Raw genomic sequence first — 17,786 nt, forward strand, 5'->3', positions numbered from 1 at the left:
CAGTTCTGACTCTGTTTTCATATTTAAGGTTTAATTAAGCAGAAATCTCAGTGGAAAACCCTTTTAATATGTTATACGTTAATATTCTAATATGTTAATGTATTAATAATCCATTTGATTATTGTTTATGTGTCATATATGCAGATCCACCACATTAGCATATGTAATTATTTCATATGTGCTCAGTGATCTGGCTGATGGGCTGATGGACGAGCTGCTGTTTTATCTTGTGATTTTCTGTGGGATTAACCTGACGAGGTATTCAGAGGAGAGATTTTTGTAAACTGCTCTTATCTGATCTCACTGTCAGACGGTCATTTATATTCCTCACAAGGACAGCTGCACTACCCACAATTCCCCGCTCTCACCCAGATAGCCATTGAATTACCGAGCCAACCCCGGCTGTGGCTTCGGGTTGCCTAGCAACGGACTATCGAGTGGCAGAGGGTCCGTGATGATGGAAAGATAAGGACGGGGTGAGATAAGAGGTGTGAGCGCTGATGGTCTGGGCACTTATCTAAAAACTGTCAAAGAAAAAAAACCTTAGGCTATTAGCCTCCAAACCAAAAGCCTCAGTCTTACAGAGTATTTATGAGTGCTTCACACTGATGGTCGGGGCAATTTCTCAGAAAAACGTGTGTGTCATACGGTTTATGTGTGTGTGTGAAGTTTTTGTTTGGGCACTTTACAAAAATCCCTCAAATTCAGCTCTTGGCTGTTAAAGCCATCTGCAGTGCTGTCCACAAATATTGGCACCCCTGGTAAACAGCAAAACTGTCTTTATTGCTTATCATTTTGATCTTTCATTCAAAATATTAACAAAAATTTAAAACTTTATGTGAAGCACAATGATTGAAAGAGAAAACTAAACCTTATGAAATAGTTTTTCTCAACTCTAAGTACTACAAAAAATGGCATCATGTCAAGTGAAATGATCTTAAATCTAGTCAATGCATCTAATATTTCCCATTTTGAGATGTTTGAGCACTTAGTATAAGATTATCTAGTTTATTTCTAGACACTTTTCAGATGTTTTAAGTAATTGTATTAAGTAATATTATCTCACTGTACTGGCAGATAATTTTGCTGGTTTCAAGCACATTTTTTAAAACAAGCAACATTATCTGCCAATATAATGAGAAGTTTACTTAAGAACATTACTTTAAAAAAGTAAAAATGTCTAGAAATAAGGTAAATAATCTTACATTAAACTTACAACAATCTCAACAAGAGAAATATAAGATTTATTGACTATATAAGATCATCTTACTTGACAAGATACCATTTTTTTCAGTGTGTGTGTCAATTCTATGTTCATTTAACACTTTGTGCAGCCTCCTTTCGCAAAGATAACATATAATGCTGAATGAGACTAAAGAACCCATGACAAGGTATTTGAGCGTTCTCCACAAGGAGGAGCTATTAATTCTTTTGTGTGCATCATTGAAAGGGAGGAAACCCACACCAGCAGGATCTCACAGGGGGAGCTATTAACTTTATGTGCATCATTGAAAGGGAGGAAACCCACACCAGCAGATCTCACAAATGAATGTGTTTGTAGTTACAATTTGCATGAAGTAAATTCAATGTTTGAGGTTATAAAGTAAGTATAAATGAAGTAAAAATGTATATGAAGCAAAATGTTTTTTGTTCAAACAGGTCTAGGCTGAACAGCTCAGCAGTCTAACAGGCTAACAGACTAGTCCCGTTCTACTCGGTTAGATTTCACTGTAAAACTACAACATGTAAATTTAAAAAATATACCATTTGAATGTCGGTTACAAGTGTCAAGTGCTTTTTATGTCAGTGTTTAAGTGTCATTTTCAGCTTTGCACTGATGTTAATGTGTTCATGTGTTGCAGATGGTGTGTTCGGACACTGTCTGTTTCCTGGAACAGATGTTTACACCTTCGATGTTTCTCCAGCAGCCCTGCAGCGTCTGAGGAACGTTCTCCAAAAACTGGCCCATCAAGGTAAAATCTCCATATCTGTCTGCATCTTCCCTTGTTTACCTATCATCGCTGTCCAAAGAAAAACAAGTATCTCCGAAATGGCAGCTTTTCAGGAGAGGGCAAAAACTTCCTCACTTTTAATGTAAGTTAATGTAATGAAATTTTATTTCAAGCAATGTTGAAGCATTTCTGATGTTCCATTCATCATGAAATTTTCACTCAACATAAAGGGCAGCTGGTTTTGCTCAAATGATGAACAAAACTGAAATTTGAAAAAAGTAGACGATGATATTTAAACAACATGATTATTGTTCCAACAAACAGAAGACAGAATACACATTCGCCTTTGCTGCAGTGTAATATGTAGCAAACGGTTATTGTGTGTACTACAGAACACAGTTAGTACACATCCTCACCCTTTACACCAGTTACAAACAAGTTAGTAAATACATAAGAAAGCATTAATTAGGACTATTTAAAGTGAATAAGGTAGATATCAGTGAATTCACAGCAGGAAGTGCAGTTAGTAGTTGGTTTTTTTGCACTTCACTCAGACAGACACTGATGTGGTTCTCAAAGCTTTTGCTTTTGTACTTTTAAACACACACAATGCCCATATAAGGAGCTCTGATCTAAGGCATTTTCTTTATGGGAAAAGGTAAAAGGCATTTTTCAAAATATTGTCGTACATTTCGTCCAGTGGATACGTTTATTGATATATTACCTGACATATTTATTTATTTATTTTTTGGATTGGTTAATGCTTTTTTTTAACTATTACATTTACTCTTATGACTATTATTATTACTTTTTTTAGCACTTGATTTGTTTTTACAGTCCAATTTTTTTTTCAATCCCTGTTTTCTGCATTGGCTCAGCTATATTGTAATTGAGGGTCTCCCTCAATGCACTCTGAGTTTAAACAAAGGTTCGTTAATTGATTGATTGATTGATTTTTTTTCTTCAAATATCACCGGATCCTCTGAATTATGAGGTGGTTTAATGATCAAAACACTGCTACATGCAGGCCGACGCTGCTGTGCAGTAAACTGTGCTTCCTGTCTGGCTTTGTTTAATTGTGTTCATTATTGAACACATTAGCAGGTCCACGATTTTCCATGGATTGTCCAGGATTTTCCTGGGTTGCCCAAGTTTTCCTGGATTGTCCAGGTGATCTTTGGATTGTTCAGATTTTTTCTGGGGTGTCCAGGTTTCAATGGATTGTCCAGGTTTTCTTTGGATTGTCCAGAATTTCCTTGGATTGCCTGGGTTTTCCCTGGATTATCCAGAATTTCTTTGGATTGCCTGGGTTTTCCCTGGATTATCCAGAATTTCCTTGGATTGTCTGGGTTTTCCCTGGGATTTTTGTGGACAATCCAACAATTTCCTTTCATGTTGACTCTTTTACATTTATTCTTTTTATTCTGTTTATTCTATTTTGTTTTTTACCTACTTATGTGTCTTATTTTCTATATCTGATAATATCTGATAATATATCTGATAACAGTCTGTGTGCTTGCCTGGTCTGTTTAGTATTTCATACATGAAAAAAAGCATTATTTTCAGATACTAAGTCAATGTTTTGAAATACCGCTGCCAGAGAAGGTGAAGTGGCTTCCACACCTTTTATTGTTATTCTCTGGTGAAACAGATCAACAATCAGCGTTTCCATAGCGATGTGAATTGCGTTCTGAATGTGTGCACATGCTCATAAACTGTCACGGTGCATCCAATAATTAAGCAATGCATGCTCACCAACTACTCAGGGGCCAGATTTTAATCACAGGAGACACAAACATGACAAACTGATCACCAGTGAGACGTTAGGTTTGGCAGGGTTGGACTGCACCACTAGGGGGCCTGTGTGAAGTGTGCAGTGTGTTTTCTTTCCCCTGTTGGCTTTTTTCACTGACCATCTGCTTGCATCTCCAGACTCAGTGCTCAGCTTTAATCCTGCTTTTTCTCCTGTTCTCCTTTATAGTCATGGCTGTGTTTGCTTGCCCTCAGCCTGCTGGCTGTAATCTTATCACCTTTCTCTCTCTCTGTTCTCCTGACCGACCTAACCTTCCATCTTTGGGTCTGGATGCAGTCAGGAGGTTCTGCTTCACTACTGGCTCTCCTAGGTCCCCGTAGGGTGGTTAGACTTTTATCGGCTGTGGTTTTGCCCTGTTTCTTTCTATTGGCGTAAGTCTGATCGTAATGGAAATCTGTGGTCTCTCTTTATCCACTCGCCTAACCACACAGGTCAGCATTAATGGACGTTTGGTGCACAGTGCTGTCACTCAAAGCTCACCACTATCAGATTCCCCACAGGATCAATTCCAGAGGCAAACTGAGCCTTCTGTGCCAGCTCCAGGTGCTAATCGGACGTATTCTTAATGTTGTGCATAAAACTGGCATTAAGGTGGCCACCAGTCCAGGATTTCCCTGGATTGTCTAGGTTTTCCTTGGATTGTCCAGATTTTCCCTAGATTGTCCTGGTTTTTGTTGGATTGTCCAAATTTTCCTTGGATTGTCCAGGTTTTTCCTGGGTTGTCCAAATTTCACTGGATTGTCCAGGTTTTCCTTGGATTGTTCAGATTTTCCCTGGAGTGCAGAGGTTTGCCTGGATTGTTTCCTTGACTTTCCTTGGATTCTCTGGGATTTCCATGGATTGTCCAGGTTTTCCGTGGATTGTCTGGGATTTCTGTGTGTAAAATCAGGAATTTCCTGGACAGGTTTAAGCAAAACTGAGATTACATTCTGTAGCTGAGCTGACATCGATCTACCTTAGACTGCAATGTGTGCAGAGCTACTCATCCATTTAGTAAACATTAAAGCCACTGGTCACAGCCACACTAACCTAAACATGCAGTTTGTGGGCCATGTGCATTAAAGAATGTGTGAGAAGATGCAGCTCAAAATATGTCATGATGTGGCCTCAATATGCGCTTGTAATCTGTGATAATGTTCCCCAGACTCTTATTTCTCAGCCAGAGTAAAATAAGACATGTAACTCTGTGTCCATCACTGCACTGGCTAATTCAGTATAACAGGGGTGGCTGAAATAAGGTTCTGCCTGCAGCACTAAAATCTGTGTATTTCAGTAATGACATAAAAACGTGGGACTGCAATTTTTGAGTATAGTTTTATTTTTCTTCAAAAATGAAACTCATGATAAATCTAAATCTTTCAGCTTCATGTTAAAAGAAATAAAAAAAAATCTTTAAAAAATAATCTGAAAATACCAAAAAAAAGTATTTTCTCAAGTGAGGGAAAATGAGGGAATTGGGTTTGGCACAGATCCCTCCCAATAGACAGAACCCTATAAATGATAATTTTGTGTATATATTTAGCTTATTACTATCTCTATCAATGCCTCTATTAATGCCTTGGGTTCAAATAGATCATAACATAGTCATTGTAAGTCTAAGGCCTGAATACTTCATTGTTTTTGTATTTGTTTTGTTAATGTGGGACTGCAGTTTGAGCTAATTTGGTAGCATGTTCCATATACATGTTTCAGCTCAAACTGATTGTTGAAGAAGAAAATATCAGTTTTTAAAGTAAATGTAAATGTGCCAGTGTGAAGAACCAACAATACCAATGCAGGTCATTTTTTAGCACAAATTAAAAGTTTGCACAAATTGTAAATTATTCATTATTTTTTAGGTAAAGCTTTTAAAGTAAATATTTGATACACTATACTGTCCAAAAGTCAGAGACCACCCTTCATTTATTTAATTTCCAGTCAAAATATTCATAAAGTACAAATGATTTATTTTGCAGGAGATTTTTTGTGGAGATTACATAAAAAAAATAATCCACTTGCATTAAAAGGAAAGTCAAGACAGACTGAAAGCTACAGAGAAAATGGGGCTCCTAACAACCACCTGGAAGACCTGGTAGACACCAAAACTGCCCCCATCAGATAAACAGCACTTAAAGCTTTCATCTCTGAGAGAGAGGAGAAAATCAAGCTGCTTCAGATCTGAAAACATCCACAGGTGTTTCTGTCCATCCTTCCACTGTGAGAAGACGACTCAGCGCTGTGGGTCTGAAAGGATGTGTAGCTGATCAAGAAGAACCTCACTGAGAAAAGGAGACAAAGAAGCTGAACGATGGACTGACCACCCCAGAGTCCAGACCTCAACACCACTGAATGGGTTTGATTACTTCAGAAAATGATCAACCAGCTTCTGAGACTGAACTCTGGAGGTGTGTCTGCAGATTCTTTGAGGAACTGAAAGTGAGTCTCCTGAAGAGAACGGAAGCTGGAACGAAGACAAAGAGTGACTCACTGACTCACACAGCTGGGATTGTTTAGTTGTTGTGTAATTTTGTGCTGAATATATTTTCAGCTTTTTTCCTTACGCTGAAAACTTATCCTTAACAGCCATTTTGACTGAACAGTTCTGTATGGATGAGGCTTTTCCATAGTGCTGCACTCTGACGGATCTCAGGGGGATGAAACACACCTGATCCAGGTGGGACTTTATAAGTAGAGCTCCATAAAACAAAGTCAACACAAAGACACACACAGAAACTCCTGAGGAGCGCAGTGTCTTTCAGTGAAAGATCACCACCATATTTGACTGGACCCTCATGATGGCCGGCTCTACAGCTGGACGACGCATCCCTCCATCACGTGGGTGGATGAAAGGCGGATGATGAAAGGATGAGAGCACTTCTCTGTCGCCTAGGGCGACGCGTCGGACATCTGAGGGCTGGGGAGATGGAGAGGTTTTTCAATGACACACTGCGTTAGAAAGGGCAGAAACAGAGTGCAGAGTGGCTCTGCGGATCTGACCACCCCCAGAACATCACTCTGTCTGGTCATTCTGTGGGTTTCGGACAGATTTTTAATACGTGGGGTCCGCAAGACTCAGTGGAGCCAAAGATGTGGGAGTTAGACATGACAGGGAGGCATGACAGGCTGCTGGTTTTGACTTGAAGAAACAGATTATTAGGATAAGCACCGACGGCTGTAGGGGCTGGAATTAGAAATAAATCAAAATTAAAGCTGTAGACTCAGCTTTAACACAACAGCGCAAGGGAGGGTTTGACAGATTTTGCCCAGTCACATGGTTGGAATATACACTATATAGACAAAAATATTAGGACACCCCTTCTAATTATTGAGTTCAGGTGTTTCAGCCACACTCATTACTAACAGGTGAATAAACTTAAGCACACGGCCTTGCAGTCTCCATAGACAAACACTGGCAGTAGAGGGTCGAACTGATGAACTAAGTCACTTTAAACATGGCACCACAGCCACAAGTCAGTTTGTGAAATCTCCGCCCTGCTAGATCTGCCCCTGTCAACTGTAGGTGCCATTATTAGGAAATGGAAGCATCTAGGAGGAACAACAGCTCAGCCACGAAGCAGTAGACCATGCAAACTCACAGATGTTTTGCCTTTGGAAGCAACTTCAGCAAAAGAACTGCCCATCAGGAGCTTCATGAAATAGGTTTCCATGGTTGAACAGCTGAACACAAGCCTAAGATCAAAATGCACAATGCCACAAGTGTCAGATGGAGGGGTGTAAAGTGCTGCCACTGGATTCTGGAGCAGTGGAAACATATTCTGCGGAGTGATGAATCACACTTCTCTGTCTGTCAGTCTGATGGACGAGTCTGGGTTTGGCGAATGCCAGGAGAACCTTACCCGCCTGACTGCATTGTGCCAACTGTAAAGTCTGGTAGAGGAGGGACGATGCTATGGGGTTGTTTTTCAGGGGTTGGCTGAAGCCCCTTAGTTCCAGTGAAGGGAAATCTTATTCAATTGTACACTTCCAACTTTGTGGGAACAGTTTGGGGAAGAACCTTTTCTGTTCCAGCATGACTGAGCCCCAGTGCACAGAGCAAGGTCTGGGTGAGTTTGGTGTGGAAGAACTTGACTGGCCCTCACAGAACCCTGACCTCAACCCCATCTTACACCTTTAGGATGAACTAGAACGGAGATTGTGGGCCAGACCCTCTCGTCCAACATCAGTGTCTGACCTCACAAATGCTCTTCTGGATGAATGGACCAAAATTCCCACAGACACTCTCCAATCTTGTAGAAAGCTTCCCTGAAGAGAGGAAACTGTGCGCATCAGCACTTGGCGGCCCCACCCTGTGAGTTTAGCGCTTCGTGTCTGAGCTGTTGTTGCTCCTAGATGCTTCCATTTCACAATTACAGCAGTTGACAGGGGCAGATCTAGCAGGGCAGAAACTTCACAAACTGACTTGTAGCACAGGTGGCGTCCTACGACAGAGCCATGTTTAAAGTCACTGAGCTCATCAGTTCGACCCTCTACTGCCATTGCTTGTCTATTGAGACTGGCTGAAACACCTGAACTCAGTAATTAGTGTCCCAATACTTTTGTCTATATAGTGTATGTTCTGCACACAGGTTGGAACGGGTACGGTGAGAGTGGGAAGCCTTGCCAAACTCCTTTAGTGATTTGCAGCCAGTCTCCCATTTTCTATCATGACTGAGGCTTATTGATCAGTGTAGAGGTTCCTCATTAGACTGATAAGATGCTCTGATATTTCTGTCTCCCTGATTACATTCCATAATTTTACATGGGTGACACAGTAGATACAAATGGACCTGACCTGTAATCCGATTCTGATTCTGAACTGTACGTGTTCCTCGGTGTAGTTGTTCAGCAGAGCCTCTGGGGGGCAGCATGCTTCTGTCTGCTCGGCTTTGGCTGGAGGCTCGGCGGCTCTAATTGGCTTCAGAAGCCACTGCTGAGGTTGATCCTCTAACAGGCGTAAATGAAAGCTGAAAAGCGTGGAAGGCGCGCAGCCGTCTTTGGGTAAATTACCAACATGGTAATGAATATTAGAGCGCGGAGGAGATGGCCGTCTAACTCCAATTACCTGAACCGAATAAAGAGAGAGGGATCAGGAGGATGGGAAGAAGAGAAGAGAGGCTGTGTTCAATTACTCCTTTTTTTTTTAAACCCTCTTTTCTTCGCCTGCTCTCTCTTTTTTTATCTTGGACACAGATGGCGTCTGAAATCAGGCCTTGTGATTGACGTTCCGTCTTTCGGTGGCAAATTTAGAGCAGTTTTGTGGAGAACTGTGTTCGTATACGCGTGTGTAGGTGTGTGTAGGTGTGTGTAGGTGTGTGTATATGTGTGTATGTGTGTATATATGCGTATGTGCTTAAATTGGCAAAAAGAAACAAGTGTAATAAAGCCAGCATTTCCTTGCTGTTGGAGTAAAACCTTGTATGACCATTTTCTGCCATTTTTATTTTACACAATTTGAGTTATCCTTCACATTGTGTAGAAATTTCATGATGAATGGACCAAAATAAACTGGCTTACATTAAAACTAAAGCATCTTATTGATCCCATTTTGGAGATATGAAGTTTTCCTCCCACTGCAACAATGTACTGTGTTAATTATAATGTTAGGTACTGTTCTGCAGCGCAGTATTGCATCAGTTCACCTCTGCATTTAGACAGGATATATGATGTTATGTTGTTTTTCGTGTTTTTATCCATCAGTATTATCTCACCATTAATCCCAGCATGCATCACATAAATGTGTCACAAGCACGGTTATTATACACTCTTTAAAAAATGGTTCTCAAGGGTTCTTTAGTACAGGCAGTGGTTCTATACAGATCCACGAATACTTAAAATGATTCCTTTTTTGTCACCAAAACGAGTTCCACTATTGTGTCAAAGAATCATATACTATACAGAATTTCAATACTATATAGAACCTTTTTGCTAAGGGTTGTATGAGAAATTTTGGTCTGAGTTGTATATTTAAAAGTTGTGTATTTATATATTTGTTTTATGTTTTATAAATATACTCTTTTTTGGTTTACATTTTCAGTTTTAGTTTTAAGTATTATGCTGAATATTTTATTAAAAACTGGGGCATAATTAGGTGGGGCAAAGTGGACAAATTGGTCATTTGTCATTAAATTTAATTTATCATTTAATCAATTTGGCCCTGCGATGGACTGGCGACCTGTCCAGGGTGTATCCTGCCTTCCGCCCAATGACAGCTGGGATAGGCTCCAGCACCCCACCGCGACCCAGAAGGATAAGCGGTTTAGATGATGGATGGATGGATGGATTTAATCAGTTTGTCATTTAATTAGTCGGTCATTGATCATTTACTGCATTTCACTGGCTTCTGAACCTGTACTCTGCACAATGACAAAGTTAAGCCTAATTTCCTCCTGAAGAGTTTTACGACGCTACATTACTGCAACAGTAGACTATTTTAGAGACCTTTTTCATTTTTTTCACTGGTTTTGTTTTAGTAATAGCTGTGTTTTATAAACACTAATATCTATGGTCAAACAACCTTTAGGAATGTTTACAATACTCAACAAACCCCAACTGCTAGCCTAACCGCTGATTAACAGGCTAATAAATACCCTGGTGCTGCTGGCTAGCATTAGTATTATAGCGCTGACCTCAATCAGACTGTTTGCTGGAAAACAAGGTGTTTTTCTTTATCAGAGACATAATTCAGTTGTCTGTTGAATTGATCACACCTGAATTCGAAATCTGAAGTCAGTTTTTAAGTTTTAACCCTTCTTGGTATCAAAGAAGCAGTTAGTTAACACAGTTAGTACAGTGCAGGAGCTGCTCTGCAACTACCACCCCAACAGGACCATCACATTTGAGTGAATGATTAGTTTAAATGTAATTGTGTATTAGAACACTATTGAAAGTTGGACCGGATAGCTTTGGAGTTTGTGCTTCACTTTCAGACTAGCACACGTTTGTTTATTCATCTATTTAACATTTCTGTCTCTGTTTTTATGCTTCTGAGAGGGGCGTGTCTTAAATGTCTGGGTGACATCTGATGCATCGTTGGCTGAAATGTCGATGATGTGTTCATTTATTTTTACTTAGAAAATCAGTAAAACATGGAATTTGACCTGGGGAGTTCAAACTTTTGCATACGCCTGCATCTGTTATGATAAAAGGATGACTTTAGAATAAACCCTTCAGAAGCGGTGTGAATGGCCTCTTCCCATTTGCTTTAGACTACTATCGTTATCTGAAGGCTAACGGCTATGGAATTAATCAAAGCATATACTGTGCAATATAAACAGATGCCTAGTCTATTCACACTATGAGGGTCAAGTTCAAGTTCAAGAGGCTTTATTGTCATTTCAGCTCTATATAAGTACACAGTGAAACGAAACAACATTCCTCCAGGACCATCACAGGAACACAACTGCACAACAATACAAAATACATAGTGCAGACAAAACAGTACTGTAAATAAATATGAAACACTTACAATAAATACAAAACTTGTCTTGGTAGGTATATTGATGCCCTCCCACCTGCTGCATTCAGTATCCCTTTTAAAATGACTTACAATTCAACCACTGATTGTGTGGATTTATGGATCTTTCTACTGAATTAAGTCAAACTGCAGTCCCACAGTAAAAAACAGCATTCAGACTTTAAATATTTACATATTACATTACAAATATATTACAGTTATTATTTCAGTTATTATTCTATTTCAGTTATTATTTCAGTTATTCTGCTTCTAAACTGTGGAAATCAATTCCACCTTTGATTAGACAGTCAAGCTCAGAGCTCACTTTTAAGAAGCATCTAAAAACACAGCTCTTTAACTCTTTTTTAACTCTGCATCTCATGTTGTTTACCTTCTAATTTGACCTGTTTCATTTTCTTCTGATTCTAAATAAGTACTTATGATTTCTTATATAACTATGTTTTATCACCTGTGTGTAAAGCACTTTGAGCTGCATCTGGCATGAAAAGTGCTATAGAAATAAAAATTATTGTTGTTGTTGTTATTATTATTATTATTAATAATAATAATAATAATAATAATAATAATCTAAAAATATATAAAATCATAATATTTAGGAGGTGTCTGTCCCAAACCATAACCCCTAAATTTACACTTAATTTTTTTTTTAAATATTTTTTTAAATATTTTTTTGAAGTTGAACTATTTAAATTAATCATGAGTTTTATTTTTAAATCAAAAAACTTTCTGTCCCACATTTTCATGTCACTACCGAAATACAGAGTTTTAGTCTGTAGGCGGAGCCTTATTTTAGCCACACCCCTGCATTTTAGAGCAGGAAGTGAGGCTGCATCCCTGTCCCTCATGGCCACATGGTGAGCAGTTAGATCCCATTGATTTGAAGTAAATGTGTCCCAAAGTCTGAAAATCAGTGTGGAACATAGTCATTTATATAGCACTATATTCCATATAGTCTTGCTAATATATGTGACGTCATGTCCACCTTGTTATTGTTTTGTCCCTGCTGTCCCGAACACACAGTCCTGTAGCTGCTTACGCACCTCTCCTCCGTGTGTGTGTGTGGAGGACAGATAGAGCTGCAGGTTGTCGATGTCATCGACTCGCTCTTCTCTTTATCTCACATCTCGAGTAGCTGAAGAAAACGGCGCGATTTGGGACAGCGTGAGATCGATGGAATCGAGCGGCCACAGAGACAGAGACGGAGAGCGCTCACTCATTGTCCTGAGACACCATCACACACACAAACACACCCATAAACGCACGCTGGACGTGCTGTGCACACACGCTAAAAACTAGATGACTTTTGTGGTCACACTGTGGTCACAACGCTTCAGTGTATCTGTGTGATCACAGACTGTTTTCGTAGTTTTTCAAGACAAACATACAGGACCAACAGAATGGCCCGACTTTGTAAAGTGCTTTTTTACCAAAGATCCATGTTTTATTTTTCAAAACTGAAATAGCAAAAACAGTTCTTTTAGATTATTGAGCTTCAAGTTGGTTTCATATGTCAGGATTAGGGTTAAGCTTAAAAAAACATTCATACCAACCAGCCACTTCACTACGTCTACCTTCTTGTTTCTACACTCACTGTCCGTTTTATCAGCTCCACTGACCACACAGGAGCACTTTGTAGTTCTACAGTTACAGACTGTAGTCCATCTGTTTCTCTGATACTTTGTTAGCCCCCTTTACCCTGTTCTTCAGTGGTCAGGACCCCATGGACCCTCACAGAACAGGTACTATTCGGGTGGTGGATCATTCTCAGCACTGCAGTGACACTGACATGGTGGTGTTGTGTTAGTGTGTGTTGCACTGGTTAGAGTGGATCAGACACAGCAGTGCTGCTGGAGTTTTTAAACACTGTGTCCACTCACTGTCCACTCTATTAGACACTCCTACCTTGTTGGTCCACCTTGTTGATGTAAAGTCAGAGACGATAGCTCATCTGCTGCTGCACAGTTTGTGTTGGTCATCCTCTAGTCCTTCATCAGTGGTCACAGGACGCTGCCCACAGGACACTGTTGGCTGGATATTTTTAGTTGGTGCACTATTGTCAGTCCAGCAGCGACAATGAAGTGTTTTAAAAACTCCAACATAATAAAAATGTACTAAAAGCTTTACAAGTTCAAATATGTGATTAAAAGAATAAAACATTTTAATAGGCCAAAGTGTAATCCTGAAATGAACTTTTACTTAAAATTAATGGAAAAAAACCTGAGACTAAAGGAAAAAAGAATACAATTAGCTAAAGAGTAAAAAGTAGAGACTATATAATAAAGAATAGAGAGAGAAAAGTATAGAGTATAGAGTAAAGAGAGCAGTGTGGAAAGTAAAAGGTAGATTGTAGAGAGTAAAGCATAGAAAGTAGAGAGTAAGGAGTAAAGAGTAGACAGTAGAGAGTACAGAGTTAAAAGTAAAGAGGAAAGATTAGACAGTAGAGAGTAAAGAGTAAAAAGTAAAAGGTAGAGAGTGAAGTGTAACAGTAGACAGTAGAGAGTTTGTTCTAAAGGGTAGAGAGTGAAGTGAAGTGTAACAGTAGACAGTAGAGAGTTTGTTCTAAAGGGTAGAGAGTAGAGAGTGAAGTGTAACAGTAGACAGTAGAGAGTTTGTTCTAAAGGGTAGAGAGTAGAGAGTGAAGTGTAACAGTAGACAGTAGAGAGTTTGTTCTAAAGGGTAGAGAGTAGAGCGAAGTGTAACAGTAGACAGTAGAGAGTTTGTTCTAAAGGGTAGAGAGTGAAGTGTAACAGTAGACAGTAGAGAGTTTGTTCTAAAGAGTAGAGAGTGAAGTGTAACAGTAGACAGTAGAGAGTTTGTTCTAAAGGGTAGAGAGTGAAGTGTAACAGTAGACAGTAGAGAGTTTGTTCTAAAGGGTAGAGAGTGAAGTGTAACAGTAGACAGTAGAGAGTTTGTTCTAAAGGGTAGAGAGTGAAGTGTAACAGTAGACAGTAGAGAGTTTGTTCTAAAGGGTAGAGAGTGAAGTGTAACAGTAGACAGTAGAGAGTTTGTTCTAAAGGGTAGAGAGTGAAGTGTAACAGTAGACAGTAGAGAGTTTGTTCTAAAGGGTAGAGAGTGAAGTGTAACAGTAGACAGTAGAGAGTTTGTTCTAAAGGGTAGAGAGTAAAGAGCGAAGTGTAACAGTAGACAGTAGAGAGTTTGTTCTAAAGGGTAGAGAGTGAAGTGTAACAGTAGACAGTAGAGAGTTTGTTCTAAAGGGTAGAGAGTGGAGTGAAGTGTAACAGTAGACAGTCGAGAGTTTGTTCTAAAGGGTAGAGAGTGGAGTGAAGTGTAACAGTAGACAGTAGAGAGTTTGTTCTAAAGGGTAGAGAGTAGAGAGTGAAGTGTAACAGTAGACAGTAGAGAGTTTGTTCTAAAGGGTAGAGAGTGAAGTGTAACAGTAGACAGTAGAGAGTTTGTTCTAAAGGGTAGAGAGTGAAGTGTAACAGTAGACAGTAGAGAGTTTGTTCTAAAGGGTAGAGAGTGAAGTGTAACAGTAGACAGTAGAGAGTTTGTTCTAAAGGGTAGAGAGTAGAGAGTGAAGTGTAACAGTAGACAGTAGAGAGTTTGTTCTAAAGGGTAGAGAGTAGAGAGTGAAGTGTAACAGTAGACAGTAGAGAGTTTGTTCTAAAGGGTAGAGAGTAGAGAGTGAAGTGTAACAGTAGACAGTAGAGAGTTTGTTCTAAAGGGTAGAGAGTGAAGTGTAACAGTAGACAGTAGAGAGTTTGTTCTAAAGGGTAGAGAGTAGAGCGAAGTGTAACAGTAGACAGTAGAGAGTTTGTTCTAAAGGGTAGAGAGTAGAGAGTGAAGTGTAACAGTAGACAGTAGAGAGTTTGTTCTAAAGGGTAGAGAGTGAAGTGTAACAGTAGACAGTAGAGAGTTTGTTCTAAAGGGTAGAGAGCGAAGTGTAACAGTAGACAGTAGAGAGTTTGTTCTAAAGGGTAGAGAGTAGAGCGAAGTGTAACAGTAGACAGTAGAGAGTTTGTTCTAAAGGGTAGAGAGTAGAGAGTGAAGTGTAACAGTAGACAGTAGAGAGTTTGTTCTAAAGGGTAGAGAGTAGAGAGTGAAGTGTAACAGTAGACAGTAGAGAGTTTGTTCTAAAGGGTAGAGAGTGAAGTGTAACAGTAGACAGTAGAGAGTTTGTTCTAAAGGGTAGAGAGTAGAGCGAAGTGTAACAGTAGACAGTAGAGAGTTTGTTCTAAAGGGTAGAGAGTGAAGTGTAACAGTAGACAGTAGAGAGTTTGTTCTAAAGGGTAGAGAGTGAAGTGTAACAGTAGACAGTAGAGAGTTTGTTCTAAAGGGTAGAGAGTAGAGCGAAGTGTAACAGTAGACAGTAGAGAGTTTGTTCTAAAGGGTAGAGAGTGAAGTGTAACAGTAGACAGTAGAGAGTTTGTTCTAAAGGGTAGAGAGTGAAGTGTAACAGTAGACAGTAGAGAGTTTGTTCTAAAGGGTAGAGAGTGAAGTGTAACAGTAGACAGTAGAGAGTTTGTTCTAAAGGGTAGAGAGTGAAGTGAAGTGTAACAGTAGACAGTAGAGAGTTTGTTCTAAAGGGTAGAGAGTGAAGTGAAGTGTAACAGTAGACAGTAGAGAGTTTGTTCTAAAGGGTAGAGAGTGAAGTGTAACAGTAGACGGTAGAGAGTTTGTTCTAAAGGGTACAGAGTGAAGTGTAACAGTAGACAGTAGAGAGTTTGTTCTAAAGGGTAGAGAGTAGAGTGAAGTGTAACAGTAGACAGTAGAGAGTTTGTTCTAAAGGGTAGAGAGTAGAGTGAAGTGTAACAGTAGACAGTAGAGAGTTTGTTCTAAAGGGTAGAGAGTGAAGTGTAACAGTAGACAGTAGAGAGTTTGTTCTAAAGGGTACAGAGTGAAGTGTAACAGTAGACAGTAGAGAGTTTGTTCTAAAGGGTAGAGAGTAGAGTGAAGTGTAACAGTAGACAGTAGAGAGTTTGTTCTAAAGGGTAGAGAGTAGAGAGTGAAGTGTAACAGTAGAGAGTTTGTTCTAAAGGGTAGAGAGTGAAGTGTAACAGTAGACAGTAGAGAGTTTGTTCTAAAGGGTAGAGAGTGAAGTGTAACAGTAGACAGTAGAGAGTTTGTTCTAAAGGGTAGAGAGTGAAGTGTAACAGTAGACAGTAGAGAGTTTGTTCTAAAGGGTAGAGAGTGAAGTGTAACAGTAGACAGTAGAGAGTTTGTTCTAAAGGGTAGAGAGTAGAGTGAAGTGTAACAGTAGACGGTAGAGAGTTTGTTCTAAAGGGTAGAGAGTAAAGAGTGAAGTGTAACAGTAGACAGTAGAGAGTTTGTTCTAAAGGGTAGAGAGTAGAGCGAAGTGTAACAGTAGACAGTAGAGAGTTTGTTCTAAAGGGTAGAGAGTGAAGTGTAACAGTAGACAGTAGAGAGTTTGTTCTAAAGGGTAGAGAGTAGAGAGTGAAGTGTAACAGTAGACAGTAGAGAGTTTGTTCTAAAGGGTAGAGAGTAGAGAGTGAAGTGTAACAGTAGACAGTAGAGAGTTTGTTCTAAAGGGTAGAGAGTAGAGTGAAGTGTAACAGTAGACAGTAGAGAGTTTGTTCTAAAGGGTAGAGAGTGAAGTGTAACAGTAGACAGTAGAGAGTTTGTTCTAAAGGGTAGAGAGTGAAGTGTAACAGTAGACAGTAGAGAGTTTGTTCTAAAGGGTAGAGAGTGAAGTGTAACAGTAGACAGTAGAGAGTTTGTTCTAAAGGGTAGAGAGTGAAGTGTAACAGTAGACAGTAGAGAGTTTGTTCTAAAGGGTAGAGAGTAGAGAGTGAAGTGTAACAGTAGACAGTAGAGAGTTTGTTCTAAAGGGTAGAGAGTAGAGAGTGAAGTGTAACAGTAGACAGTAGAGAGTTTGTTCTAAAGGGTAGAGAGTAGAGTGAAGTGTAACAGTAGACAGTAGAGAGTTTGTTCTAAAGGGTAGAGAGAGTGAAGTGTAACAGTAGACAGTAGAGAGTTTGTTCTAAAGGGTAGAGAGTAGAGTGAAGTGTAACAGTAGACAGTAGAGAGTTTGTTCTAAAGGGTAGAGAGTGAAGTGTAACAGTAGACAGTAGAGAGTTTGTTCTAAAGGGTAGAGAGTGAAGTGTAACAGTAGACGGTAGAGAGTTTGTTCTAAAGGGTACAGAGTGAAGTGTAACAGTAGACAGTAGAGAGTTTGTTCTAAAGGGTAGAGAGTAGAGTGAAGTGTAACAGTAGACAGTAGAGAGTTTGTTCTAAAGGGTAGAGAGTAGAGAGTGAAGTGTAACAGTAGAGAGTTTGTTCTAAAGGGTAGAGAGTGAAGTGTAACAGTAGACAGTAGAGAGTTTGTTCTAAAGGGTAGAGAGTGAAGTGTAACAGTAGACAGTAGAGAGTTTGTTCTAAAGGGTAGAGAGTGAAGTGTAACAGTAGACAGTAGAGAGTTTGTTCTAAAGGGTAGAGAGTGAAGTGTAACAGTAGACAGTAGAGAGTTTGTTCTAAAGGGTAGAGAGTGAAGTGTAACAGTAGACAGTAGAGAGTTTGTTCTAAAGGGTAGAGAGTAGAGTGAAGTGTAACAGTAGACAGTAGAGAGTTTGTTCTAAAGGGTAGAGAG

The 17,786-nt window shown here is 39.6% G+C and overlaps 1 protein-coding gene across 1 annotated transcript in view; it reads left to right on the plus strand.

The window, feature by feature from the left end:
* The window catches only part of ptprn2 (protein tyrosine phosphatase receptor type N2), a 419,224-nt gene that overhangs the window by 92,653 nt on the left and 308,785 nt on the right, over positions 1-17,786 (plus strand). The window contains exon 3 of the mRNA XM_036596937.1: positions 1,863-1,973. Within this exon, the coding sequence (XP_036452830.1) occupies positions 1,863-1,973 (111 nt within the window). The remainder of the gene's footprint in view (positions 1-1,862; positions 1,974-17,786) is intronic.

The sequence above is a fragment of the Colossoma macropomum genome, unplaced genomic scaffold (assembly GCF_904425465.1).
Source record: "Colossoma macropomum unplaced genomic scaffold, Colossoma_macropomum, whole genome shotgun sequence".
In the NCBI taxonomy this organism is placed as follows: domain Eukaryota; kingdom Metazoa; phylum Chordata; class Actinopteri; order Characiformes; family Serrasalmidae; genus Colossoma; species Colossoma macropomum.